Below are 17,365 nucleotides of genomic sequence, written 5' to 3' on the forward strand. Positions count from 1 at the left end.
GTTTTCCGCATGATGCATTTGCAGTTCATTAATGGTAATCAGTATTATTCCACAGATTGAATCTTTCTTGTGGTTGAGCTTTTTGTCAGTTTATTTGCTCACATCAGACCCTGCTGTGTCTTAACCAAGTACCATATACATTTTCGTACATTCTAAACAATTGTAGTTGATTTTTTGCTGATGGCATTGTCATTTGTCTTTTTACCAAATCAAATAGCTCTTCTACTTTTCTGTAAGCTGTTCCAATTGTCCTACAATTCTAAACTACTTTCAATTTCAACTCTTCAACAGCAATACAATTATTCATTGTACTTCCACCACAATTAAGTTTGTAAAATAAGGGAAGATTACAAACATCCAAAAAGAAACTGAGTCCTTTTTTTTAACCTCTTCATTCTTTTATGGAATGTGAGTATTGCTGGTATGTGTTGTCCGTCCCTAATTATCCTTGAACTAAGAAGCTTTCAAAGCCATTTCAGAAGACATTTAAGAGTCAAGCACGTTATTGTGGGTCTGGAGTCTAATGTAGTCCAAACCAGAAAAGGATGGCAGATTTCCTTTGCTAAAGGAATTCTGAACCAGATGAGTTTTTAACAAAATCTATAATGGTTGCATCATCGCCATTAGACTAGTTTTTAATTTCAGCTGTGAAAGAACACAGACCAAATGATTTGAGCAGAGCTTTTACTGTCTTCTATTCTATAATTCTGTCCACAGTACAGCTCAACACAATGTTAGAGGTGTTCTTCTCTGAAAGTGAATCCCTGGTATCTGCCAAATGCGACATCAAGGTTGTGATTGATTGTTAAGTAGACCATATCTAACAGATCCTTAGACAAATCAAAGGTCCAGTTGTGCTGCTTGAAGAATAGAAATTCCTGTGTCTGGGCTAATGTATCTTCCTCAACCAGTGCCTCCCAAATGGTCATTCATTGCTTTAAACTGTTTAAGAATTTTGCATACAAATTGGCTGCTTTGTTGCCTACGTAACAGTGATGAGTATATTTTCAAAGTAATTTGATATTGTTGGGCACAAAGTTGTTACAGAATGAAGAACTTTGGATTGTCTTGAAGGTGTGATAAAGTACTAGAAATATGCTTATTTCCTTCCATTTCACTGATCACTGTTGTAGTTTAAGATGTTGAGTATCAAGTCTGTTCAAGCTTAAAGCTTCACACTTGCATCATCGTTTATGTTTTCCAATCTTCAACACTTATCTGTAACATAATCTAAATACCATTTTTCTCACACTTCTCTATTTTGCCCAACTCGTGTTGTTCTGGATATGCCTTTTCAGATTTAAATGTCCATCTGATCCTTTTAAATTTTCTAAATGTATAACAATAATGTGAATTAAAAACAATTAGAAAAGCATACCAATTCTTGAGACTGCTGATTCAGCAGTTTCCTAAATTCCATTGCACCACCAACAATCTTAATGTTTTTCAGCACATGCCAGTGAAATTAATTTAGCAACAATACAAGGACGTCAAATTTCCTAAGGGATAATTATAGGACACCAGCTCAATAAAGTATAAATGAGCTTAACTTAGTACACAAAATAATTTTAAAACCTTGGAAGAGCTGATGTTTCCATCACAGTTTAATTTACTATTTTACTAGAAATTTAATTTCTTTCTAAGATAAATATCTATTCTTTCAATTTTTGGGCTGAGCTTAGCTCTGCTTTCCTAAAAGTAGTATTTTGAACATTCTCCATATATAGCTGCCATATTTATTTTGCCCCAGTGTCTATTTTGTATACCCTGTATTAATTTCTAGCTATAAACGAACAAGAAGTGGCATTTTCCTTCTTTAATTAACTTTTTTGCTTGATGCCATTTTGTAAGTGATATTTAAAATATAACAGATATGCTGGTGTTGATTTGATGTTAAGTATCACGGCATTATTGAGGTCATTATTTTCCAGTTTTCCGTTTGTATAAATGAATCATCTTGTTCAGATGCAAAATGAAATAGAACATATATCATAGAATGGATATCTCACAAGCCTTATGTAAAATGAAGTTATAATTGCTTGAGGAATTTAGGAAAATAGTTTCTTTCAGTTAGGTTGCCTATAGTATTGTTAGTAACGTAGCTTAATCATTTTTGTGTTTAATTGGATATATTTTTTGAGCACTCCCACAGCAGCATGACAATATTTTATTTTTGTGCATCTGGTATAATTTCAGATATGTAATTTTGGAACATATATATTTTTTTAATAGATGTATGAATCAATTGATCAAACTATAACAGAAGACGACCTGGCCTGCATTCTGAAGAGTGCTTTGGGAGTAAATAAGCTTGATGTATCAAACTTGTTTAAAGTTATTGATACTACTCAGGAGAAGAAAATAAGCTATAGTAAGTGTTTTATATTCTCTTGATTGAAGCCCTTAAATGCACAAAATGTTAAATCGCTATTTGTCCAGAAAATGTAAACAGATGTCAGAAGTCCTGTGTAAAGTTGCTTGACTTCCCTTTCTCGCAGATTTGCTTATGCAGACATGCTGTTTTGCATTAATCCCATTATTACCAAACTGACATTTCATTTTAAACAAAGGATTTTCTATTTTAATGTATTTTGGCAAATTGATTACTAGTTTTTAAATTGTAATTCAGTTTACTTTGACCTCAATTATCAGACTTACTAACGTATTCAATCCTAATACAAACTAGCAGTGGAAGAAAACCATTCAGCTGTTGAACCTGTGCTTCATAATAACAGGAGCAGGAGTAGGCAATTCATCCTCAAGCCTGCTTTGCCATTTGATACGATCATGTCTGATTTCATCTTGGCCTCCCTTCCACTTTCCTGCCTGCTTTTCACAACCCTTCAACTCATTAAAAATCTCTCTTCCCCCGTAAATTTACTCAATGTTCCAGCATCCACCACACTCTGGGAGTAGTGAATTCCATAGATTCAGAACCCTTTGAGAGGAGTAATTTCTCCTCCTCTCTGTTTTAAATCTGCTATCCTTATCCTAAAACTCATCTTTTGTTCTAAATGCTCCACATGAGGAAACATTCTTTATGTATCTAGTTTGGCAGTCCCATTTTGCATCTTGTATACCTCAATTAAATCTCCTTTCATTCTTCTAAACTCCAGAGAGTAGAGGCCTAAACTGCTCAATCTCTTTTCATAAGACAAAAACCTTATCTCTGGAATCAATCTAACGAGCCTTCTCTGAACTATTTCCAATACACCTAAATCCACCTACAAGGGGATCAAAATTGTATGCAATACTCAAAGTGCAATCTCACTAATGCCTTGTACCATAGCAGCAACACTTCCTACTTTTATATTGTATTCCTTTTAATTGTATATGCTAAAATTCCATTGTCTACGTTATTATCTACGTACTAGTGTTTTGTAATTCGTGCATGAAGCTCTCTGAAGTTTCTCTCCATTTAGATGTTAAGCTGCCTTTCTGTTTCTCCTTGAAAACAAATGACCTCACACTTATCAACATTAAACTCCATTGGCCAAATTTTGGTCTATTCAACTAACCTGCACATATCCATTTGTAAACTTCATATTTGTTCATGGCAACTTATTTTTCCATTATTTTAGTGTCATGTACAAATTTGGCTTTAGTACTTTCTGACCCTCAAATACAAACCCCACCCCCCCTACTGTTTTCCTCTTACCTTGTCTTTACTCTTTGAAATGCCATGACTTTCCACTTCTTATCCCTTGCTGCTGCTAGTTAGGAAGCAGAGTGGGTTTTAAACTTAGTTTTGTGGTTCATGAGAGCAGTGGCTCCATCATGTTCAAGTGTAGACTGCCTACACCAACCTTTTAAGCTACTTATCGCTCTAGTTTTATGTACCCAATGCCAATTTGCACGTGATGTAGGTAATAATAGAGATTGTAAACTTTTCAAGCTCTACTTTTCAATTTGGTGCCGAGTTTTTTGTACTGTTGTATGCAGATCCCTGTTCCTAGTTTTACCTATGCTATTAGTACCTGCATGGACTACGACATCTGGATCCGCCCCCTCCTACTCCACTTTCCTGTCCAGCCCTGAGCAGATGTCCTGAACTCTGCCACAAGTTGGGCAGCATAGCCTCTGCTCTTGGCTACTCCAGAATAGTGCCAACCCACGGCACGGTGGCTCAGTGGTTAGCACTGCTGCCTCACAGCGCCAGGGGCCTGGGTTCAGTTCCCCCTTGGGCAACTGTCTGTGTGTGGAGTTTGCACATTCTCCCCATGTCTGCATGGGTTTCCTCCCACAGTCCAAACATGTGCAGGCTAGGTGGATTGGCCATGCTAAATTGCCCATAGTGTTCAGGGATGTGTGGATTAGGTGGGTATGGGGAATGGGTTTGGGTGGAATGTTCTGAGGGTCGGTGTGGACTTATTGGGTCAAAGGGCCTGTTTCCACACTGTAGGGATTCTATGGAATATATAATCCCCTACTGCCATAATATTCCTTTTCTTCTGCCTTAAAATCATCCTGAACCAAGGTCACTGTGCTGCTTTTCCCTACTGAACTTGCTTTCATCTTCACAGTCAAGCACTTTAAAACTTTTCAAGGGCTATGGCTCCTGTACTGCTGTATTCTCCCCCATCTGCAATCTGAAGGAGTTTATGCCAATTTCCAACAATTGTTCTCTATAGTGAGCAATCCCAAAGGACCCTCCTTCCATGGCTTCACCTGACAAAGGAGCAGTGCTTTGAAAGCTTGTGATTTCAAATAAACCTGTTGGACCATAACCTGGTGTCATGTGACTTCTGACCCTTCCTCATCGGCAGAATAAGACTTCATGTAACCTCCTCCCTAGTTGGTTCCTCAGCATGCAAGTTTGTATATATCCCATTCTACACTAAACTTCAAATCTTATTGGTCTAGTATGTATGAAGATTAAAGTCCCCCAAAGTAGTTGTACCTTGTTACTTTACCTGTAATTTCCTGACTAAGTGTTGGATTACAAAGAGGGTAGAAAAGGTTCAGGAGATGGGGTGAGAAATGCCAGATCTTGAATGTAGTTGGCTAAGGCATAGAATTATTCATAGAATCCCTACAGTGCAGGAAGAGGTCATTTGGCCCTTTTGAGTATGCACCGACCCTCTGAAGAGCATCCCACCCAGACACACTGTTGTAATCCTGCAGGGGATTTTTATCATGTCTAACCCATCTAACCTACACACACCTGGACAATTTTTTAGCATGGCCAGTCCACCCAACCTGCATAACTTTGGACTGAGAGAGAAAACTGGAACACCAAGATGTTTAGTGAGGCATAGGAAATAGGCTGCATGTGTGCACCAAATGTTCTTTGTGAACAATTGGTTTGTGACTGTGAAGAAAGGCAATGATGACAGATTTGAGCATGAAAGTTAAAACTTTACATTCAAAATGTTGGGGACCGAGAGTCCATTCAGATCAATGGATATCTGCACAATGGAAAAATGATAGTTTACGTGTGATAGAGTGTAAGCGTTAAGTTTAGGATAAGCTGAAGTGGCAGATAGGTAACTCCCTAGAAGAGGGTTCGCATATTTGAGTCTGGAGGTGGTGGATGCATTGAGGGCTGCCCAAATAAGGTGAGGCAGGATCAGCAGATGTTACAAAGGTGACAGTAGTCAAAAATTTAGCTTAAGCAAGGATTGTTGATTTAAACAGTGTCAGTCTCAGGTTGAAAGATAATGTTGTGGCTGGAATTCATAGAAAATGTACAGAGTTTGTGGCAGGAGCCAAAGTCAATGTCTTTGATCATCTCAATACTTATCAGAAGAAATTGCTGGGCTGAAAGTCAGATAAACACAAAAGTGTTGGAGCTATGGGCGGGATACATCATTTGCATGTGAAACCTGACTCCATGTCTCTGGATGATATTAAAGGACAGCATGCAGGTAAGAAAGAAAACTCAGCCAAAGATATTATCATTTAGGGAGCCACCAAAGCTGGCATTGGAAAAAAAATTCATGGCTGGATAGTCTCTGCCTATGATCCTGTTATCAGCTATTCAATTGTAGATAGCTCCACTGAGCTGGACAACAGAGGAACGTGTTGCTGAAGTCAGCCATATTTAACGCTACAGGAAGGTTAGTACTCAATAAATTATAGATGAGTTGTTTGCTGAATATAATCGATCAACCAGTCAATCATAGAATCTCTACAGTGTGGAAACAGGCCCTTCGGCCCAACAAGTCCACACTCCCCCTCCAACATCACACCCAGACCCATTCCCCTATAACGCATCTAATCTACATATCCCTGAACACTTTGGGCAATTTAGCATGGCCAATCCGCCGAGCCTGCACATCTTTGGACTGTGGGAGGAAACTGGAGCACCCGGAGGAAACCCATGCAGTCACAGGGAGAATGTGCAAATTCCACACAGACAGTCACCCAAGGGTGGAATCAAACCTAGGTTCCTGGCGCTGTGAGGCAGCAGTGCTAACCACTGAGCCATTGTGCTGCCCATCCCACTACAAGTGTTGGAAGTGAGAGACGGTGACCATATTGATTAGGAAAACTATTACAGTGCCAAGGGGAGAGCATGTAATGGATAGATCAAGGGGAGTATCAATTTGGTTAGAGCTGAAAAACAACAGTGGTACCATTACACCATTGCATACTGTATATTAAATCATCCACCACATAGGAAAGAGGGAAATATTTGCAGGAAATTAGAGTACAAAACGTGAAAGGTTTAAGCATCCTGCTGTAAATTGGGATAAAACTGTAAATTCAACTAGAAGGATGAGTTTCTGAAGTTCAGGAGAACTGTCTTAATTAGTATGTTTTCAGCTCCTGAAAGAAATATTGCTATATCTGACAGCTAGAGAACTCTTAGGAAGTTCTGCAGGGGTAGTGTTACTGGAGCTTTATGCATAATCTAACCAACAACATGGCTACTCTAAAAGTCTTTTGATTTCTGATACCAGATGCAGTAAGTATCTCTAACATGAAGAAAAATGTTGTACTACATAGCAATGTCAAAAGTCACTAATTATGTTTACAATTCACTGTCAAAACATAAGAATTTGTTATCCAAAAATCCTTTTAAAGTTTATGCCATTCATAAGCTTAGATGGTTAATTGAAAGGTTCTTGTGGTGTGGTGCTAGTGTCCCTACTTCTGAGCCAGGAGGTCCAGATTCAAGTTCTACCTGCTCCAGATGTGGGTAATAGCAACCCTAAACAGGTTGATTAGCAAATATCGAAATGGTTAATTGGTGCACAAACCTTAACATAGAATCATTGTCCCTGCAGTGTGGAAAGAGGCCATTTGTCCTATTGAATTTGCACCAACCCTCTGAACAGCATCCTGAACACAGACCCAGGCCCCCACCCTATCCCAAAACCCTGCATTCACCATGGCATTATGGCTAGCAAAAATTCCCAAGGCCCCACTTGCCGCTGCAATGAACACCATCCCAAATCCCAGAATATCAAAACTTGAAAAAGTATGGCAGCAGCCTACATTATTGCCACTAACCATTCTATCCAAAGTGGGTGGTATATGAATGTTGGAACAGAACGTGGTAACAGCTGAAATGGCATTAGCTGTTCCAGTTGAAGGTGGTCAGGGAAACACCATAAATTGCATTTTAAATTTCATTTTTAATTGGGAAACTAGCATCTGTGATAGTCATGAATCTGTGGAATCTGGCCTTTTGAGGGCAAATTTTGTACTGGGTCGATTGGGTTGGAATTGGTAGGATTCATTCCTTTCTCATTCTCAACGGGCATGCATTACTGGCACTATTGGTTCTTAGTTTTTAATCTCTGGCTTCCCAAGAAGGTACTGATAGGTCACTCCCTTGTTCGAGTAGCTGCTTGCTGAGTCATGAGGTTTTAAAAAAAGACCAAACTCTGGTGGGGCAAGAGCCATGAACCAGGGGGGACAGAAGGTTTCCTTCCATTAACAGCGTTAGCTATTGGACTTCTATAGCGATCCAGCAGCTAAATGAATTTTAATTCTGAAACTGAGATTTGAATTTGAATTCACTGGATTCTTCATCCAGACTTCTGGATGACCAGACAAGCGCAGTTGATACACCTACAGATGGGCTGCAGTGATTCAAGTAGGTAACTCACCAGCACATTCTCAAGGGCATCTAGGGATAGACACTAAGTGTTGGCCTTTCCAATGATGCTTGTGATGCATAATGAGTAATGTACCATAACTATTGTACAACAGATGTATAGTCTTTTGACAGAATAATTCTCTCGTGCGATGATAATCACGTGGAAACAACAGTGGATGCAATAAGCTCCTGACCCAATTAATGGTAAAATTTTTCAACATCCACAATAATAGGGGCCCTGATCTTCTCTCCCACCTGCCCCCGCCATGCCCAAAAAAACTTAGTCCAGCAATTTTTTGATCCAAGCATTAAAAGATCTCTGGCTGTTAGGCTTCCTGACACTGTTTGAAGTTGCATTTAGGATAACTGTACACACACACAATACAAAAATATCATTTCTCTAACTTCAGTGGACTTCTGCAAGTTTTCACATGCGAATCCGGATTATGCTGAGGAATACCTTTACCCAGACCAGATGACGGCTTTCACTGATTGCATGGAAAAGCAGCTTGCCGCTACTTCTAATGGGTTTTGCACAGACTTTTCGCCTGATCTCAACAACGAAGATAAAGATGGTACCTTGGACAAAAAGATTAACTAACACCTTGGATAAAATCCTTCTCCTGGTGAGGGGGGTGGACATTATTTCTGTTCTTTCCTGTATGAACTTAACTGCCATTTTTTCTGTATTTATCATTTCTCCAGTTTGATATGATATGAGTTGAGCTTGGTTTTAAAAGAAAATGTAAATGTCATTGGAAGCCAAGATTGTGAAGATGCTCACTATTTGTACCTAAAACTGAAGGGAACCAAGCATCTATTCAGATCCATATTCATGGTACATTTTATAGTGACTTTGCATGTTTAAAACTTGAAGTTCAGTTGTGCTAGTGTATTATTTTGTGCTTTTATCTGTTTGTAGTCCAGTTAACTGTCTGCTTAATTTTAATCACAGAGCTTTTGAAAAATGGTTGTAGAAGATGGGGTTATGTTTCGCTGCCAGTGTTACAATATAACAAACACTTCTGAGGTGTGTTCTGTACTCTTAATGATGTGCTAATTAGGACACTTGCCTACTTAAGATTTAAGTGTCATCACTGTTTCCTTCCCTTGTTGTAATGAGTGGAGAGAGAAAAATGATGTGAATTAAGTTTAGAAAACATTGTGAGGGTTCATCAGTGTTCAGATTAACATTTAATTTTCTGAATATAATTTTAACACCAGGTTATTTCCATTATGGCTGAAATTATTTTTAAATACTACTGTTAATATATCAATAGGTTGGAAAATACTTGGCAATTATCCCATCTAATTCATTTGGTTAACTTTAAGCTGTGGTTTTTAATTGATCTGGTAATACAGCATATTCTGTCTGTAACTACTGTAAAGCAAATTAACTTGAGAAAGTAGCGTGAAAATAAGTAGTTTAACAGACCAATAAGCAGATGACTTATGATGGAAATTTGTTAGCAAGATTTTGAATGAGATGATGCATGCCAAATGCTGAGTAGTATTTGCATATTATGAAACTAGCCTTCCTGTTTGCCATTTGGGAAGGCAAAGTTGTTTCATTCAAGATCAAGAACCATCGGTTATGTGCTAAGCGGGAACATTATGTAATGTATTCACATTCTGGTTCATTTGTATGGTTCATCTGTATTGAATACTTGTCCAATGCAGGGCTATTTAAAACTTGAGAAAAAGGGAATCCAGAATGAATGGTAAATATGTGAAAACTTAAAAGTAAAGTTACAAAGGAAGGGTACACATATAGCAGTAGTGGTGGGATCTTGAACATGACAAACAAAAAAACTAGAAATTCCACAAGAGGGACTGTTTCACCACATGGCTATTAAACTTGAAGATCTGAATTATTTAAATCTATTTGGTGCTGTGTCATATCATGTGGTTGATTCTACTAAAACTAATTGCACTCGCTAGTAACGTCGAGTAACTATTAATATTGCAATTCCTGAGAGAACTGTGTTCTCTCATGTGGCTATGTTTTTTTACTACAGCCACCCACCACAGAGAAAAATGTGTAAGGATGACACACAAATGATGAGTGGACTTTTTAAGGAAAAGAATTTAACTCAAAATTTAATTCTATGCATTGCTGAATTGTTCCATTGAGAAGTGGTCTAGTCATAGTTATTGCCACTCAACTTGAGAACCGGGGGAATATATATGATTTGCATTGAAAGATCCTCCTCCATCTAGAAGATTGCTGTTATCTGAATATAATGGAAATTCACAACTGATCAGTGTTTAATTAATTCACGTGATTGACTGGTTTGGTTGCCTTAACTGTGACAAATAGCACCCCATCAAAGTTATTCAAGGTTAGGATTGTCATGAGCCTTGAATACTGCAGATCCAGCACTACTGCCAGAGAAAATTTGGTTAGTCTGGGGCTGCTGATGTTTCTGCTTTCCACCAGCAAAAAAATAGATTGAGTGGTTTGAAGAAATATGGTTTATGTTTTTGTTTTTCATTTGAATGAAGTGGGAGGAGTGAAACTATTAGATTGCAAAATTGTAAAATGAAGTAAAGTGATTTCCCAAAGGGGGACAGAAATTGAACTCTTTTCCCTTTAAAGGTGTGTGGTCTTAACTGTCTTCCCCTTTTAGGTTGGTTTGGAGCATGTAGAATTCAAATGGATGGAAGCAAAGTATAAGTAAATGTAAGAAGAATGATGATTCATTTGTCTCATTTTTGTTGATAAAATGATAAAAGAACATGTGTGGAAAATCTACATTTTGCCCATACAGAATGATTTTACACACGAAGTCCCGTTACTGTGTGAAGTTAATTTCCAAGGTAAACTCTACCACTTTCGCCTTATTTTCCTATTCTTCCCTCCACTCCTACCACCACCACCCCCAGCCTCCCCCCCCCCTCCCCCCCCCCCCCGGTGGGAATCAATAAATTTTCTTCAATAGATCTGTGTTTTTAAAAATTAATATTACAGTGCTTTAGGGACATTTTAGTAGTAAAATAGCATTGTGCTTAGTTGAAATCTATTGTCTGCTCTTTATCTCAAAGCTTTGTAAATGTAGTTGTTGATTCTACCCTTTTGGCTGAATGATGGTGTATGATGATGAATACTCTGAAGCCAATGAATGGGGCACCTACAGCTCAACATGCTCAGTCCGTCAATCTAAAGAAATCAATGTGGAACTAGAGTTGATGCTGCATAAAGATAGTTACCTGAGAATTATGCTGAAGCTGACTATTTAAAACAGTTGTGTAGTTTAATTTTTGGTTAATATCAGGAATAAATCAAAGCAAATTGACAACTTTGTTTTGATTAACTGTAGAAGCACCTTTTTGTTCAACTGATGTTGGATGACATGAAGCATTTAATGCTGATCATCCAGCTGTATTAATGTTACTATTGATGTTATCTAGGAAATGTTCAAGCTAATATGGAGAAAAAAATTGGAATTATGAATACTGTGAAATTTATAAATATAATCCTACTGAACAGGACACATTGGTACTGCCAGTTGTGTAATCAAATCGTCTTCAAACCTAAATGCAACTATTGCATAATTGTGATTAATAATTTAGAGTTAATATATGCATGTAAATTCTTCCACGTGAATAATGGTGAATCTGATCAAAAGTTAATAAATCTTGGTACTGTACACATTGTGTTGAAGATATTGAACTTAGGATTCCATTTGTGGTTTATGGGGAAACAAAATCTGCTCCAGCACAACATGTAATTAGCCTCAATGAGGATTACTGTGCAATGGGGAAGAGGTTTGGACATGTCCAAATATTGTGGATAATTCCAGGTGAATCGTTTTTAGTGATATTCTTTGAAAAATATTGTACTTTGAGTTTTTTGGCTTGATTTTGTTCATTTCAATTTCCCGTTTTTAAGTGTTTCACTGAACGATGACTTGGTCACATGATTTTGAAACCTGGGATCAGTGCAGTTTCACTGTAGTAAGAATGAATGTTTTCAATCAAGTTCTGAAAAATTAAATAACATTAAATCTATGAAAGTTGGATATTGATTGTGAAAACTAGTTAGTGTACTAACAAAATTTACACAGTACATGCTGTGCTTGACATTATTGGGATTATATCTTTTGGAAGATAACTTGTTTTTGAACTAATTTTTAAAGTGGCTGCATAACTGTATATTATGTAAACATGTTATAATTTGTAATTGTCTTAATGTTCGTAAATGTGGAAATGGCATAACTTCAGTGTGTAACTCCATTTTCAGACACAGGTCATATTAGGTTTTGTAATCTTTCTAATTTGTATACTTCAAAAATACCTCAGACAAGTTGTCTTGTGTGTTCTTGGCTGTCTTTGAAAGGATCTGTAACAGTGTGCAGGAGGCTACTTTTTTGACTACCCGTTGACTATCTGTTGACTACTGTATTTTACATTTATTTTGAACAAAATTGGACATTTTACTTTGAGTTAAAGTTTCACAATGGATTATGTATGGAAACTTGTTGCAGTGATTGATCATATTTTTCAAGTTTTCATTGTACATAAAGGGATCCCTGCTCAAACTTATGTTGGAACTTTTGTATCTCAGTGAAATTTGAGTTGCCTGTATAAATAAACATCAAAAGAGATCTTTTATTTCTTTGCTGATAGGTTATTGAGCATAAAACAAAATAATTATGCAAGAGCAGGTCAAAGGCCAGAATTTTGCCTGTCCACCATCTACAAAATATAAGTCAGGAGTATGATGGAATCTGTCTACTTGCCTGGATGAATGCATCAGCTCCAACAACACTCAGCTTGATATAATCTAGGACAGAGCAGCCTGCTTGGTTTGGTTTTTAAAACAGGAAGCTATGAATAGTTTTAAACATTTCCATGCTGTTATTGGATTCATTGCTTATGCATTTGTGTGAATGAGTTCGTAAGTGCTGAAAGTGGATCCTTTACTGTCAGATTAGTTAACACTACTTCACCACATAATACTAGATCGAAATACTAGACGACTTCCAGCAGTATTTTGTGACCCATGATATATTAGTAATAGCCCTAATCCTAAATTGTTATTTATCTGTATTCCTTTTCCGTTTTTATTTCCTCTTCCATTAACATCTTTAGGTCTAACCGTCTTCAGCTGCTTAATCCACTGCTTGTCTATTGTCATCTGATACCTCAGATACTGACACAGTCCATGTCCAATGAAGCATGACCAAGATAGTATGCAAATTCAGCCTGAAAAATGACAAGTAAATTTGTGCACACACATGCCAGCCAGATACATGGGAGTACCACTGCTTTCAGGTACCCTTCCAAGCCACTCCCTACCCTGACTTGCAAATGTATTGCCATTCCTTCAGTGTTGCTGGGTCAAAGCCCTCTAATAGCATTGTGGATATACCTACCCCATGAACTGCAGCTGTTGAAGGCAGCTCACGACCACCTTCTCAAAGTCTAGTCAGCATCAGCCATAACTCCAAAACGATTTTTCTTAAAATTCTGCCTTTCTTAGAATGTTGTGTAATATTTATTACCTTTATTACCTTTAGTCATCTTGTAGCCATGACACTGTAATAGTGATCATATCAAACTTTTTTATGTCTATAAAAAACTGAAAGAACTGTGGATGCTGTAAATCGGGAACAAAAACAAAGTTGCTGGAAAAGCTCAGCAGGTCTAGCGGCATCTGTGAAGGGAGAAAAAAAGTTAATGTTTTGGGTCCGGTGACTCTTCCTCAGAACTGATGGTGCCTGGAAAAATGTCAGTTTCTATGCAGAGAAAAGAGGAGGGGGATGGGGTGGGAAGTAAACAATAGGATAGAGCCTAAAGAGAAAGTAGAGGGGTTGGACAGACAAAGAGTTGATAACGATCAGGCTGGGAGGTTGTTAATGGGGACTATTAATGACTAATAACAGGTAGTGTGTAATGGCAGGCTATGTGGTAACAAGGCCTGGTGTGTAGGGTGGGAGAGTGCTGGGACATGGGAGAACTTTGGCCCTAATATTATTCTACTCGAACTCAATGTTGAGTCTGGAGGGCTGCAGAGTCCCCACGTGGAAAATGAGGTGTTGTTCTTCCAGCTTGTGTTGAGCTTCATTAGAACACTGCAGCAAGCCAGAGACAGACATGTTGGCCAGGGAACAGGGTGGTGCGTTAAAGTGGCAGGCAACAGGTAGTTCAGTGTCATTTTTGCGAACAGAATGTAGATGTTCTGCGAAGTGGTCACCCAGTCTACACTTCGTTTTTCCCAATGTAGTGGAGACCACACTGTGAGCAGCGAATGCAGGAGATGAGATTCTGGGAAATGCAGGTGAAGTGTTGCTTCACCTAGAAGGTATGTTTGGGCCCTTGGATACTGGGAAGGTAGGAGGTAAATGGGCAGGTGTTGCACCTTCGCCAGTTACAGGGGAAGGTGCTGTAGGACTGTTGGGGGTTGGAGGTTGTTGGCGGTGAAGGAAGTGTGGACCAGGCTGTCCTGGCAATGGTCCCTGCGGAAGGCGGACAAGGGAGGAGAAGGGAATATGTGTCTGGTGGTGGCATCTTGCTGGAGGTGCCAGAAATGGCATCTGATGGTCTTCTGGATGTGAATGCTGGTGGGATGGTAGGTGAGGATAAGGGGAACCCTCTCGCTGTTGCGGGAGGAAAGAGAAGGGCTGAGGGCCCTGTTGACAACCGAGCTGGGGAATCCTCGGTTGGGGAAGAAGGTGGACATTTCTGAGGCTCCCTTGTCGAAATTGGCCTCATCTGAACATATACGACAGAGACTGAGGAACTGAAAGAATGGGATGGAGTCTTTACAGGAAGTGGGGTGTGAGAATGTATGGTCTAGGTAGCTATGGGAGTCAGTGAGTTTGTAGTGGATATTAGTGGCCAGTCTATCCCCAGAAATGGAAACAGAAATGTCAAGGAAGGGAAGAGTCAGAGATAAACCAGGTGAAAGTGAGGGCAGGGTGCAAATTGGAGGCTAAATTGATGAAGTTTTCCAATTCCAAACGAGAGAGGGAAGCAGCACCGATGATATCACTGATGTATCGGAGAAAGAGTTGTGGGTGGAGGCTGGAACAAGGAGTGTTCCACGTCCTCCATGAAGCGACGGGCATAACTAGGACCCATGGAGGTACCCACAGCCACCTCTCTTACCTGAAGACAATGAGTCTATCTCCATCCTGCCTTTTTTTTTGTTTAAAGCCCTATCCATAGTCCTAGTTATTTGCCAAGACATAGAACATTACAGCGCAGTACAGACCCTTCGGCCCTCGATGGTTTCACAGGTCGGTGCAACAATCTGAAGCCCATCTAACTTAAACTAGACAATGATTTCAGCCTAGTTTTGTTGGAACCAATTCCAACAGAACAGTTTCATGTTTCTTGTATTGCTGTTGGTGTCCCATGGAGCAAAATAGCTTCCTTCCACACTACTCTTTGAGCTCTAAGTTCTGCAATCTGCTTAACCCTAAGCTAATGGACACCTAGCTCAGGAAGCAGCCTGAAATTATTACCTTGGGTTTCAGGGGTAAAAAAGCCTCACTCCCTCAGCAGGCCATTGCAGTGTTGTTCAATGGGTTCCCGTACCATGATATAATAGTTTGCCAATCCGCCCTGTAGTCCTTGGTTTCATCGATGATCAATAAATACAAGACAGTTGCTGTCCAATGTTAACCATCAAGTCTTCTCGATCTCTGTGTCATAGATTGCCTGACTTGCACTCAGCCTGCTGTTCCTGATGTCACGTTCCCAAGATATGAGCAGATCAGTTTTTTTTGGTGGGGTGGGTGGGAGGCCATACTTGATTACATTTTTAATGTAGTTCTTTAAGTCCTGAGAATCATATAATGCAAATTGACCAAATTTCTGGAAGGATTCCAATCAGCAGTTTCCAGGAGGACGGTGTTTGATGATGAAGTCAAGCATGTTTTAATTTTCAGTATTGTTTGTTCCTTCATCATCTAATGCAGACTTGGCTGACAACATAGCCAGTACGTTCCCCCACTCTACAATTAATGTCAATAAAAGGACCAACCCTGATTTAATTAAGAATGCATGATGGCGTGCCAGAGCATTTTTTTCCCCCTTTTATTCATTAACAGGATGAGGGTGTCGCTGGCTAGACAGCATTTATTGCCCAGATGGCAGTTCAGAGTCAACCACATATTGTTGTGAATCTGGAATCACTTGTAGGTTCGACCAGGTAAGGATGGCACTCTCCTTCCCTAAAGGGCATTAGTGAACCAAATGGGTTTTTCCAACAATTGACAATGGATTCATGGTCATCATTAGATTCTTAATTCCAGAATTCAAATCCTACCATCTGTTGTGGTGGGATTTGAACTTGGGTCCCTGGAATGTTATCTGGTTCTCTGAATTATTAGTCCAGCGATAATTCTGCTAGGGTATTGTCTCCCCTCATCAAGCATGCCTAAAAATGAGGTGGCAACCTGGTTAAGCTATAAAGCAGGGCTACTTGCATGCCACACAGCAAAAGCAGAAAGTGATAGACAAAGCTAAGCAACTCCACAACCGTCAGATCTAAGCTCTGCAGTCCTGCCACATCCAGTGGTGAATAGTAGTGGACAATTAATTCACTGGAGGAGAAGACGACTCAACACTGATGGGAGAGTCCAGCGCATCAGTGAGAAAAGATGAGGCTGGAGCATTCGCAACAATCTTCAACCGGAAGTGCTAAGTGTATGATTCATCTTGGCCTCTCCAGAGGTCCCTAGCATCACAGATGCCAGTCTTCAGCCAGTTCCCCTCACTCCTCAAAATAGTTGGAGGCACTAGATATTGCAAACGACTCTCCACAATCAAATAGGTGTTGGAAGGTGATACCAACAGTGCTATTAAGCAGCATTTCCTTAGCAATAACCTGCTTACTGATGCTTGGGAGGACAGCATCGACCACAACACTATACAACCCTGTCATGGCAACCTCTGCAAAACATTTCAGATCATTGACATGGATACTACCATCACGTGGGAACACCACTCACTACGTGCATGGCAGATACTCGTGACTGGGCCGACGTTACCTGTCTCATACTCTGCAGGCAAGGATATATTGACAAAACCATGAAGATGCTATGACAATGGATGAATGGACACCGTGCAACAATTGCCAGACATGAATGTTCCCTCCCAGTGGGGGATCACATCAGCGGCCAAGGACATTTGGCCTCTGATCTTCGGGTTAATGTCCTCCAAGGCAGACTTCGGGATACACAATAACACAGTCACCAAGCAGAGGCTGTGAGCCAGGTTTGGTAGCTATGAGGATGGCCTTAACTGTGATCTTGGGTTCATGTCTCACTACTGGTGACCCCATCGCACTATACTGTCTCACAT

The 17,365-nt window shown here is 39.5% G+C and overlaps 1 protein-coding gene across 1 annotated transcript in view; it reads left to right on the forward strand.

Moving 5' to 3' along the window:
* The window catches only part of LOC109920816 (lysophosphatidylcholine acyltransferase 1), a 134,079-nt gene extending 124,149 nt beyond the window's left edge, over positions 1-9,930 (forward strand). The window contains exons 13-14 of the mRNA XM_048608659.1: positions 2,233-2,371; positions 8,461-9,930. Coding sequence (XP_048464616.1) covers positions 2,233-2,371; positions 8,461-8,651 — 330 coding nt within the window. The 3' untranslated portion in view covers positions 8,652-9,930. The remainder of the gene's footprint in view (positions 1-2,232; positions 2,372-8,460) is intronic.
* The last annotated feature ends 7,435 nt before the right edge of the window (positions 9,931-17,365 follow it).

This window comes from Rhincodon typus, chromosome 2 (genome assembly GCF_021869965.1).
Source record: "Rhincodon typus isolate 14 chromosome 2, sRhiTyp1.1, whole genome shotgun sequence".
In the NCBI taxonomy this organism is placed as follows: Eukaryota; Metazoa; Chordata; class Chondrichthyes; order Orectolobiformes; family Rhincodontidae; genus Rhincodon; species Rhincodon typus.